This window comes from Lepidochelys kempii, chromosome 4 (genome assembly GCF_965140285.1).
Source record: "Lepidochelys kempii isolate rLepKem1 chromosome 4, rLepKem1.hap1, whole genome shotgun sequence".
NCBI classification, from domain to species: domain Eukaryota; kingdom Metazoa; phylum Chordata; order Testudines; family Cheloniidae; genus Lepidochelys; species Lepidochelys kempii.
The window spans coordinates 53,546,215-53,558,994 of record NC_136383.1 but is presented as its reverse complement, the minus strand read 5'-3'; the positions used below and the strand labels follow the sequence as shown (position 1 = coordinate 53,558,994).

The window sequence follows — 12,780 nt, the reverse complement described above, 5'->3', positions numbered from 1 at the left end:
CCGGTAACTGAGTCACTAAGCATGGAAGGAATAAGGCTTCCATAGTCAGTTTTGCCTGAGTGAGGGCTTCAGCACTCCAGAATGAATGGAAGTAAGATGAAGTAGAGCATGATGCTGTGTTTCAGGAGCCTAACTTGCTTAGTCAGTTCACGGCTGGTAGAGGTACAACCTTTGGACTCTCATTCTCATGTTTTCTCAATATATGTAAATGAATATTAAATATTGATTCAGTGAACAGTTATGAACCACTATAACATAACAGAGTACATATTAAAGGCAAATGAACTCTAAACACTCACTTACAATGCAGCATAGTTATTTTACGATTTTGCTAAATACTTTAATTACATTGGTGTTCTACTCTCATTTTTATTAAATACTGAGGTGTTTTCTGGAGCATGAGGTAATAACCTAAAATACAGTTAAACTCTCTATAAAATTAAGGGTATATAATTAGCCCTGGAAGGATGGGTCTGCTGAGGCTTCCAGTCACTGTTATTGGGTGGTCCATTGTAGTGGTGGAATACTTTAAAAAAATGCCTATTTAAATCTGTAAGGTGTTTTTATAAAGTCTCATTAAACATTCTCTTTCATAATGTAAATTTAAGTAATCCTTTTCCTGACATGCTTGCTGTAGCATTTGACATTTCAAGAAGCTGCTTTAAGAATCAGCCTAACAATTACCTGTAACAGGTTTTTTCTTTTCTTCACACCTAAGAAGAATGAACAATCTGAGCAGCCAGTCAGGAAGTGCATAACTGTAACATGTTTTTATATAAGCAAAAACATCCAAGTAGTGCAAATGGTGCTAATATTGAATGCTGTTAACCCTATCAAAGACAGGACACAAATCCAGACAGAATTACATATGAAAAAGAGAGAGTAAGTATGGCGTTTTCAAAAGCACTAAACATCACCTAACTCTACTCCCATTGAAATCAATAGTAGAATTCCGATTGATGAAAATGGGAGCAGAGTTAGATCAGCTCTGAGCACTTTTTGAAAATCTCACTCTAAAGCACATTTTACTATACAAAATTCCATAAGGAGCAAATTCCATACATATGCCATGGGGCATGAAGGGTCAATACATTTCACCTCTGGAAATCTGGGTTCTAATACTCATTAAACTCACAGGCTGAAATTCATCCCTGTTGAAAGTGAGAGCTGAAGGTCTATGCACCATGTAAGTCATATTCTGAAGTCTCAAATGAGACTTAAATGGTGCTTAGGCCTTTCACTGGGGCCACCCATCTTCCCAGGATCCCCTTGGACCCAGAACTATGCAGGAGGAGAGACTCCCCAGTCTAGGGACACTGGAACCTAGACTGTCTCCTCCCCATCCCTGGGCTATGACCTTGCAGGGAAACTGCAGGAAAGCAACCAGACAGAGACTCCAGCCGATAGGACCAGAAGCAGCCAAAGCTGGTACCTTTGGACTCTGGACATTCCAGTACAAACTTTCTCTGCCCTGTGCTGGTTGGCTGTTTGTGCCAACTTTCCCCCTCCCTCATAGTCTTTTCACCCCAGCTTTACTCGACACCTGCCACTCTCTTCCTCTACCCTTGTCTCTCTCATCCCTTCCTTTTTCTTTCCATTTAGCTCAGTGGTTCTCAAACCTTTGTATTGGTGATCCCTTTCACACAGCAAGCACACAGTGTGACCCCCCCACCCCTTATAAATTAAAAACTTTTTTTATATTGAAGACTATTATAAATGCCAGAGGCAAAGCGGAGTTTGGAGGTGGAGGCTGAGAGCTTGTGACCTGCCCATAATAACCTTGTGACCCCCTGAGGGGGTCACAACTCCCAGTTTGTGAAGCCCTGATGTAGCTGATCCCTTCCTAAGTATTCCCTCCCTCCAACAAAGAACAAAGAAAAAGAAAGACAATAAATCATGGAACTAACATGATATTTGCTGCTGTCACATTTGCTTGTGTTTTATACCCATTTCCTCAACCTGTGTCTGTCTTTTCTGTTTAGACAATATTGTCTCATTGTTTCTTTGTACTCCCCAATATGTCTGTAGCCATCTGTCGTCTCTTGTCTCATATTCGATTGTAGGCTTTTTAGGCCAGGACCATCTTTTGGTTCTGGGTTTGTACAGCTCCTAGCACAGTGAGGTCCTTACCCATGACTGCGGTTCATAGGCGCTACAGTCATCACCATCGTCATTAATAATATTCTTGGTTTAACATAATTTTAACTGAGAATAGAATCTAGGTCTCTGGCTTTATTACGTTCTATTAGAATCTGAGCAAGAATAACATGTCAATTCTCTAGACATTCTGAGACTGTTCTGTACTTGTTAATGTTAAAAACTCAGTTTTACTTTGTTTTTACATAGAATTTAAATAGAAAAACATATCAGATCACATTTATGGCAAACAGAAATTTTAGTATTTTTAAATATTAATGCTTATCTAGTGAAATCAAAAAGTATTTGAAACCAGAGAAAATGGTTTAACTGTAACATTTCAAGAAAATGTAAATTCAATTATCTGAACCCCCTCAAAATCTCTGAACCCCAGTTTGAACTCAAAAGGGGTTTTACAATGAAAAACGAACATTTCTTTAATTGCAGGGTAACCAAGTCTACAGAAAATGTTTAAAGAAAGGAGTTAGCTGGTTTTCCTGAGTACAAATTGTTTGAGGCTATATTATTGGCTATATTAGAGCTGTAGTACAAAAACTAGAATGTAGAATCTGTCCAAACAAAATATGTAGTTGACAGTTATTTCATTTCAATATTCTCTGAAACACATATACTGTACTTGAATTTGATCTCATTTTCAATCTACAAGCAGTGGATGAGTAAGCAGCCTACAAAATAATTTGATATCCATTCCAGCACTTCCTACCCACCTCTTGAAACAACATTTAATAACATATTCCAGGACAACCAGTGATCTTGTGAAAAAGTAATAATCTACGGTCTTGATTAGCAACCATTTAACTGAAAGAATTCTCCCTTCTGTCCTGTTCTTGTGTGCATTCCACTAAAACAGAACAATTGTATTTAGCCCACTTTGCTCTCTTTCAATTTAAGCCCTAAGGAGCCCTCACAAGTAAAAAGTAAACTAAATTAATAGAATTTTTCATAAGGGTCTGAAGTACTGTTAAGGATATTGGCTTTAAAAATCCCAGCTATTTTTTATATGTGAGAGCACATAGAGGCTACAGAATGCAGTGCTATAGAAAATATATTCATTGAAAGCTAAGACGTGGATCTGAAATACAAACACTAAAAACATACACACATTATGCTAGAAAACATAAACACTCGGTGCTGTACATAAATTCATACTGTGAATATCTTGCAGTTATCTGCACTGCATGTTGAAAATTCACTTCTGCTGCTATGCAAATTCAATGACATGACAACTGTGAATTCACTAGAGCTACACCGATGTACACCAATTGAGGATCTGGCCTCATGTTTTTACAATTACATTAAAAATTCAACAGATTAAAATTAAAGTACATCTAAAAACTACTGGACGCTGAAAGGTTAAATCTTCAAGTATTTGATTTTTAACAAGTGATATGTAGCATAGGATTTTATTATTTTTTAAAAATATTTGCAAATCTAAGAAACATTCCACCCAGAGCATGATGTGTATTCCTTTTTCTAAATAGCATCTTTGGGGTACAATCCTGCTCTCGCTCAAGTCAGTAGCAAAGCGGCCATTCACTCCAGTGGAGCAGGATAGGACCCTGATCCTCTAAGGGGGAACTTCTACTATTGGAAATTCCTCCACAAAATCAAATATTTCAAATGTCTACAACCCTACCCTTGTATTCTTTTGGGCATGTTTCCAGAGGTACAATATCACACATAGGATAATGTTTATGGATAGGACACAGCTCCTGTGACAAAGAATCATGGAAATTAGTGATACAGAGGATTATTGAGTCATCCAGTGCATATACCTACCAGTACAGAATTATTCACTAGAGTATATTCTCCTGTATATTGCTCAGACCAGACACAAATATTTCAGGCAGTGGGTTTCAACTATTGTTTCCCTTTCAAAACTGTTCCACAGGTCATAGGTCTCACCGTTAAGAAATTGTTCCTAACATTCAGCCTAAATGTACCTTTTCTTAATTTTATCTTGTCGATCCTAGTGGCCAAAAACTTAAACATTTCCTCTTCCTCCTTAAGGTAAAATTGTGCCCTGCACCCTTTGGAGTCTTGCAGAAAGGCCCGTACGATTGCAGTCTGTGCACTTAGGGCAGGAAAGGAATGTACCCACAGTGGCGCTACCTTCTCTAAGGGCTTGTTTACATGAACAGTTAGTGCACAGCAATCTGAGGTATAAAACTACCCCACTAGCCTGCTGCACACTAACAGTTCCCCAGTGCGCTCTTGATTTACTTCAGTTTCAAAGTAGGGTAGATCAAAGCATGATAGGGAACTGTTACAGTGTGGCATCAGGGTCCGCACTGACACTTCGTGAGCAGCAGGATAGCCTGATATAGATTTACATCCCATCTTGGCACATATGGACAAGACCTAAGGGCTTGATTCTGCAAGGTGCTGAGCAACTCCTGGAGAGACTGAGTGCCCTCAATTCCTATTGAAGCCAATGTAAGTTGAAGACACTCAGCACCTCCAGGAGTTATTCAGCGCCTTGAATAATCCAGCTGTAAAGGGAGGAAGGCCATGGTTCTACTTCTTTACACACTGGCCCTCTGAGGTGGCCCTCTTTGAAGGACCATGTACTGCAAAAGGCACACTGGTGTAGTGGCTGCACTCTCTGCAAGCACTTGCTGGGTTTTGTCCCTCTATACCACCTCCAGTATGGGACTGCGGCTTAAACTGCAAATGAGACCTTGGTGTTTACAAATACTCACAGGCAGTTATTAGTCATCTTTTAGCCAAGCCCAGCTAATCTTCCAGTACATGTGTTTGTATATAGCTGCGCATATTTAATCTTCCCTCCTACAGTAACTTTTTAAAAATTTGCTACTTTTTCACAAATTCTCCCCAGTTTCCCTATATCTTCCTAATGTTGAGATGCCCAGAATTAAACAAAAGTATGCATGGTCTTGTCAGACGTACATAAAGAAACACTATAACCGGGTGACCAAACTTACTGACCCTCCGAGCCACATGCGATAATCTCCAGAAGTTCGAGAGCCGGATGCCTATGCCAGGGTGTCTACATTTGGATTTTTTTCCCCAGATGCAGCAGCTTGCATTTGCCCTGCCTTAGGGTCTAATTCTTTTCTCATGCTGGTGTAAATCAGGAGTAACTCCAATGAAATCAATGGAGGTGCACCACTGTAAAACTAGTGAGAGAAGAATCAGGCTGAATATATTATTTATATATTTAATAGGATTCAGTTCTTAAAGTATTCAGCATCTTGGTAAAATGTACAGCTGTGCCCCTAAATAGCAACCTTCTGAGGGATGGGTGATAGTATTTTTTAACAAATAAAACTTAAAAAAATAAAACTGTTTTCTCAACACAGTACACTGAGAAAATGTTTAGAGTTAGACTTAATCTACAACCATAGTAAGGATATATTCTATAAAATTTGGTGAGAGCTTAGTTCTTAATCTGAATGCTATGCTTGTTTTGAAATTTAAATAATAAACAATTTTTTGAATAAATATTTTAGCTTAAAATCATATTTGGTCAGATTTGGCTGTCAATCAAAGCTTCTGGTGGACTCAGCACTCTCGCTATCCAATGGAAATATGAACAGGACCACACAAAATGGTTCCACTGTGTCATTTCTTTCACTGCTATTTCATTAAAATAAACTCCTTACCGCAAAAACTTACTTGTCATTTCCCACTTCTCAAAGATATCGCAAATAGCTTAGTTTTTTAATTTTTACCACTTTTAACTTTATTGTGTACTTGAAAATATTTTTGGAGAAGATCCACTTATTTTCCTCCTCTCCATTCATTTTCAACCACATTACCGGATTTTAAATACACGTTATTAAATAACTTGAGTCTCTTGGCTGATTATCCTGTACAGTGAGACCTATGCACGTCAAAATTGTGTGTCATATTCATTTTGGTTCCTGTGGTCAGTGATGCAAGAGAAAATGTGTTTGATCTTACTGTACATGTTCCTCTGTCCATGTCTTCTTTGATACTTCCTGGAAGAACCCCAGCCTCTGGACACAGAATCTATTTTCTTGTTCTCCTGTGAGATAGATAGACTTCAGGGCTGATACAACTCCCACTGAAGTCCATGAAAAGTTTCTGTGACTCTATGGAAGCTGGACAGGACCTTTATTCCCCAACCTGTTAAATAGCTTGCCTACATATCTGAGCCCTCTCCTGTCAAATGTATATAGTTCTGAACACCACTATTCTTTCTGGAAACCATGGACACAATGTGTCACCCAAACTCCTTGATTCAAATTGAATTCACATTTAATTTGGAAGATGGGCTTTCCCCCTCCTCGCCAAAGAACAAAAAGCAAACCTGCTTTAAGAATTCCCTGTGTTTGCCTGGGATGCTCTGCTGAAAGCAGTAGCATATCTAAGATCTATTTAGGAAAGGGAGGAGGTGTTTTTTTAAGAAAACCCAGTCTAGAGTGTCTGTCTGATAGTCACAGATGAAAAGTCAAAGTCCTCCTCTAAATCCCTCTAAAAATCACCCCTGTGAGACAATTGGTCAACTGAGACATCCATTGTTCTGCTAAACTCTTTTCATTTTGTTACATTACCCTCCCACCCTCTTTCAACCCATTTGTCTGTTTTGTCCACCTCTTGCACCCCGCCTGGGATTACAATGCTACTATGTAGGCTGGCTAGTGCCCAGCTTGATGTTTCCAGACAATTTAAAAGTCTTCTTGTTTAAATAGGTAAATAAGTGAATACATTATTATTAGTAATCACACTAGCCCTTCACCTAGTATTATCATTGTTTTGCATTTCACAGTCTCAGTGCAAGTCTTGGTTCTTTTCCAGGTGTCTCCTTCATCTATGGAGGCTGTGGTTCAATTCCACGCTCCTCCACAGACTTCCTGCATGACACTGGGCAAATTACTTAGCCTTTCTGGGTTAGATTCACAAAAGGATTTAAGCATCTAACTGCCATTCTAGGTGCCTAAATCCCAGTATCATTGCCACTGGGATTCACAAAACCCCCATTCAGCTGCTACTAAACCCTGTAGATGGCTAAAAATCACTTGGCACCTACATTTTTTGCTGAAAAGTGTCAATGTTACTGCTTCTGGGCACATCCATTGCTATCTGTGTCAGGCATCCAGATGCCTAAGTCCTGGGATGATTCATGAACTGGGTGAAGATAGGTGTTCCTCTGCCTAACTTGCCTGTCGGGCCAGAGCTAGTAAGTGTGCTCAGATCTCACCTACTGGACTGGGCACTTGTAGGTGAACTTGCACAGAATAGCCCCAGAGCAGACTAGGCTAACTTTTAGCCTAGTGGTTAGGACACTCCCCTGGGATTTGGGAGACCCCTGGTTCAAGTCACTCCTCCACCTGAGGTGGAGAAAGGATTTGAATATGGATTGCCATCTCACTAAAGATTGTAAAGTGCCTTGAGATCCACAGATGAAAAGAGCTATATTAGAGCAAGTATTATTATTACTATTATCTTGGTGTATCCTCAGATTCATTCTTGGTTGAAGCCACTTCAAATCTATAGAAGCAGAACACCCACAGTTTTCACAAAGCGCTGTGTCCACAACACTGTTAGTAGTTTCTGGATGATTTAGGCTGCTCTGGATCACATCTGATCTTTCCCTTGAGTTTGCATCTATTTATTGAGAATAGATAGGTCAAACTGGCGGTGACTTCAGAGGGGTTTCGCCTTCCTCTTCAGCATTTGGATGTGGGTCACTTGTAGCGTGACCAGATGTCTTGATTTTATAGGGACAGTCCCAATATTTGGGGCTTTGTCTTACATAGGCGCCTATTACCCCCCCCCCCCCCCCGTCCCAATTTTTCACACTTGCTATCTGGTCACCCTAGCCACTTGTCAGGATTTTCTGGGTATATCACATTTGATCATTTCCCTGACATTTCCGGGACCTTGGACACTGGTGCATTTCGGTCCCTCCTACTCTCTGCTTGTTGCATATAATAGTCTAATCTGCTGCGGGCTGTAATACTTTGATCTGATTTCAGTTGGGTTTAATGCGGGTGCTGGATGGGGTTGGTGGCCTGTGATATAGGAGAGGTCAGACTAGATGGTCTGCTGCTCCCTTCTGGTCTTACATTCTATGATTGTAACGCATAAGCATATCACTAGTTCAAAATATCTTCCCTTGCTGTAATTAATGATATGGTTTCCCACTCTATATTAGGTGATACCTCAGAATTAACTGAGAATTTGGGGGGGGGCATATTTTATTCATGCAGGGTTGAATACCACTGAACAGAGGGCCAACACAGGGTCTTATGTACCGTTTAAGCCCCAGTTTTGTCTTGCAGGTCTTACGTGGGTCTTCAGCAGTGCCTAGGGTCTCTGGAGGGGGTGAGTTGCATGCTGAGGGTATTTATATTAATTACTTTAGGCCAAGACATTTTTAGAAAAGGTCTATTGATTATGGTACCACAATAATAAAATATAAAGTCTGAAAATTTCAAAGTGTGGTGACTGCCATGCTCTCATTTCTTTATCTACTTCATTTCTTCATGTTTCTCTGCAATGGTAATAAGTTATGGTTTAGTATCATGAGAGGTTATAGTTACACAGTGAGTCATACTTACTGCAGGAAAGGGCATCTATACATCCTGTTGCTTGCCTTAAAATCTGAATAAGGAAAGGTGGCCAGTGCCTTTATTCCATACATACAATATATTCGCAAAAAGAAAAGGAGGACTTGTGGCACCTTAGAGACTAACAAATTTAGTCTCTAAAGTGCCACAAGTCCTCCTTTTCTTTTTGCAAATACAGACTAACATGGCTGCTACTCTGAAACCATACAATATATTGTGAGTGCTAGCAGGGGAGAAGAACGAGGATAAGGAAGAGTAGGGGTGGGATAAAATTGTGCCACCCAGTACCAACAGGGTTGGTATTTCCTGTTGCATCATATTACACTTGCAAAAAGCAGAGATTATTAAAATGGTGATTAACAGACTTTTTTCTGGAGCCGCTCAGGTGACAGTTACACATGAAGTTACAGATGTCTGAGACGCACACTTTTTTACATAGATATAAACACTCAATAAAATATCACCTGTATCATGATAATCTAGCTGCCTTATTTTGCCCACAGTGACTCCATAATCTTCCCTCCTAATAACAGCTTTGTTTTAAGAAAATTCTTAAATTGGATCAGGAGTTATTTTAATTTGTAAAACTCATTTCACCTGTTAAAAGTGGGATCAAAGAGCAGCGGCTCACTTGCTCTAGCAATTGAAGAATACCTGTAACACTTTGCCTCATCTTTCTTCTCCAATTAATTGTTAACACCTTACTTTGATTTACAAGGGTGTGAATATCTGCCTTTACATCCAGTGTCAGTGGTACCGGTTGGCTGGCTGGCAGACAGGCAATATTAATGCCCAGGGCTGTGCTTGAATGCATCACTTCTGCTGTGCACTTATCCTCCACTGTGCCAACGGTTGAGAGAGCTGTGAGTTTTCCCTAAACTCACATCTTCTGGCTCATTGTCAGTCAAGCTGTGCCAGCTGAACCAGCCAATAAAAGCATATAGCAAGAATAAATTTGTCATAGGAAAAGTACAGAAAAGTGATTACTTTCATGCAAGACTACAGTAAGGACACTGTTAGGACATTTTGCTAATATTAAAAAAATAAAAGCTTGCAAAATTAGTTTTTTGTCAATTAAAGAATAAGTGTCTGGACCGTTCCACAAGAAGGTTTAAGATCAAAATTTAGTTTTTTAAAAATATTGTATATTGGTATTTTAAATAAATGTTTGTGCAGGGGTTAGGCAATATGACACCATTCTGCTACATCACCCCCTCAAAGATTCCTGCATAAGTTGGGAATCGAGAGGTAGTGGGTAGACATTTGGGAAAACATAAGTGATACAAAATGAAATATACTGCTGAGGAAACAATCCATCTAGAGACAGCTGGAATTTCTGCAGCACTTTGTTCATTAGAGGCCAAAAACATAGCACTTTGCAGAAAATTCACAGCAAAAAAAAACAAGTGGCAGCAAAGACAATAACTGCTAGAGTGTATCTGTGATCATTAATGATTTTTGCATTCTATCCCCTTCACTGCTTTCCCTTTGTAAGAGCAAGGTGGAACAGAAATCAAATAGGAATTTTGGTAAAATCTGTAGAATTTCCCTTCTGTGGGAATTAATCTAGAACTGCAATCAATAGCTGCAGGATTCCTCCAGTGATATCCCATCTAGTCTCCGATCCTCCAATGAGTTCAATGTGGACATTCTCCTGTGTCCATGGAGCTCATTGCAGGGCTCAGACCTTAGGTTTTAGTTCTGCTTAACCCTGCTCCTCTATTTTAGCACTAGATACCACTGCAGGACACAAAGGAAGTTATTAAAATATAAGCAAGGTTATCACTATTGCCAGGTGGAGAATATTACTGCTGCTACGAGTGCTGTACTTGGTAAATGACAACATTGTGCACAGCCCTTTCATCTTCATGGTGCCAAATCCACAGGTGATTAACTTTCTGTATGTAGGTAGTGAACTGAAACTATTCACATAAAAGTACTCATATATAATGTTTGCAAGATCTGAGCCTGAAAGGACAGTTGCAAGAGTCTCAATTATATGAATTGTCATAAAACTGTCTAATGGCCAACCTTATTGAGCTGCATTTAGTATATTGTATTGTCATACAAGAGACCCAGTTTCTATCCACCAGTCAAGTCTCTCATGCACCACATGCCAGAGACAGGCACTAAGGAGGGAGCACGTCATGTTGTTCTGAAGCAATCCCTGCAGGAGACTAAGGAGTTAGGCTAACAAAGTCAAAAAACGGTCCCATGCAGCCCTCCAAGGTCAAAAGAATTAGAGAATGTGAAAGCTCATGGGGAGCTTTGCAGATGATCAGATGCCCCAGTTATGGGCAATCTTATCAAAACCTAGATAGATTGATCAATACCCAGGGCTGGATCCTCCTATCTGCTATGGATAAATGGTGCAAAGAGGCTTTAAAATGACCAGAGATAGCCATTGACTATTTTCTTGGATGGGGAGAATTCCCATGCGTGGTGGAAAGCTAATGAAGATCCTGCCACCTCGGCAGCCAACAATCAGAGAGTCACACACATGGTTCACTGGTGTTGCCACTGTCAGAGATGCAGTGCAGATTCAGGGCCCAAAACTCTGTGAGTTACCCTAGACTATGGAATGTATTTGTGCCAGGGTAAGAAACCATCTCTGGTTGGTTTTATGGACAAATAGGAAATATATTCCTAATTATAATTGCTTTATAATTAGGAGTAGATTGAAATAAAGATTTTATTTAAGATACTTTGGTATCTTAGACCATTTCAGGTATAATTTACTACAGTCCAAGTCAAGCAGAGGTAAATGATCCCTAGGCCTCAAAAGAGAAACAGGGTCTATACTTAAGCCAATTCAATTTTCAGTCAACACAAGGCTCAAAGGACCTCATCTTATAAGGTGCTGATGGTGAAACACAGGAAAAGTCTAAAGACCGTGGATGACAGATGAATTTGAGAAAGACAGTATGACATTCTGTGCCATTGAATTTCTGATGTCCCTCAGATACTTGAGATAAAGACATTTCTTTATGATGAATTAAAACTAAGTTAGAAATTAAGTTTAAAATAAGGATAGCAGTAAGATTGTCCTGTGCGTTGGGATGGCGCTCAGAGGAGGAAGACTCTATGATAAGCAGACTTTTCCACATTGTTCCATTGGGTTGGAGTACTTTGAGCAGTCCACAAGCCCCACAGATCCTAGCGGTGTAGCAAGAGGCCAGGGCCATCTAGGTATCCACATGGAGGCTCTGTGCTTCCGTAAAAGTTCTGTGACTCTCCTCTTGAAAATCTCTACCCTGGAGGTTGCTCAGGGTGCATGCCTTTTCTTTGCAAACTCTGTCACAGATGAGGCTGCTTTATGGTGCCTCATGTTGGCCAAGAATGGTAATGCAGGCACTCACTGCCTTGGTCTGCAAGCATTGCTTGCCTGCTTGGGGCAGAGTGTCCCATGCAGTAAGCTCACCATCAGGCTTGATACTGCTAAATAAAAATAAAAAGCTCAGAAATTGGCTGCCTTTACCTTTAAATAAACAAACAGAACTTCAAAGGCAAGTGCTCAGTTGCAGGCCTGTCCCAACAGTTCTGGACTAGCACAGAGGAGCAATTCTCTCTTCATGTCACCCCACATTGCCCCTAAGAAAGGGCAGGCAAGTCTTCTTAACTAGCCTTCTGGCTTCCGATTGGTCAGTGTCTCGTAGCCCTAAGCCCTTCTAGGTATCTGGAGAACTAAGTCTTATTGGTAGCCCAGCCTGAGCAGGGAGGGTTTCTGGGAACCTCCTGGCAGGGGTTGTGGGGGGAAAAGAAGGCCTGATAGACCCTGTTGCACTCTGCTAGGTCAGAAGGAGGATAATGTGAATCTCTCTGGCCTCCACTTCTCTTGCACAGACACCAGACACACAGATCACTCTCCTCTGCAGAGTCCAGAGGAAAGTGGAATGGTGTTGCAGTGGCATCTGAGTCCCTACCTATGACTGAACCCAGAGATCTGTGTAGGGAAGGACCCTTCTATAGGGATCTAGGGGGCTGCACCTGACACCTCTTAATACTGTCTCTGAGAGAAACAATTATCTGCTCTGAAGGAAACACTAAAGACAACAAAAGAAAA

The 12,780-nt window shown here is 40.4% G+C and overlaps 1 protein-coding gene across 9 annotated transcripts in view; it reads left to right on the top strand.

Annotated features, from left to right (window-relative positions):
* Window positions 1–12,780, top strand: part of ANAPC10 (anaphase promoting complex subunit 10) — a 301,742-nt gene that overhangs the window by 101,032 nt on the left and 187,930 nt on the right. Inside the window, exon 5 of one of the 9 annotated variants that reach the window (XM_073341247.2) lies at window positions 8,430–8,799. The exons of the other annotated variants lie outside the window; for them this stretch is intronic. Within the exon in view, the coding sequence (XP_073197348.1) occupies window positions 8,430–8,528 (99 nt within the window). The 3' untranslated portion in view covers window positions 8,529–8,799. Of the gene's footprint in view, window positions 1–8,429; window positions 8,800–12,780 lie in introns of those variants that run through there. 9 annotated transcript variants of the gene reach the window in all.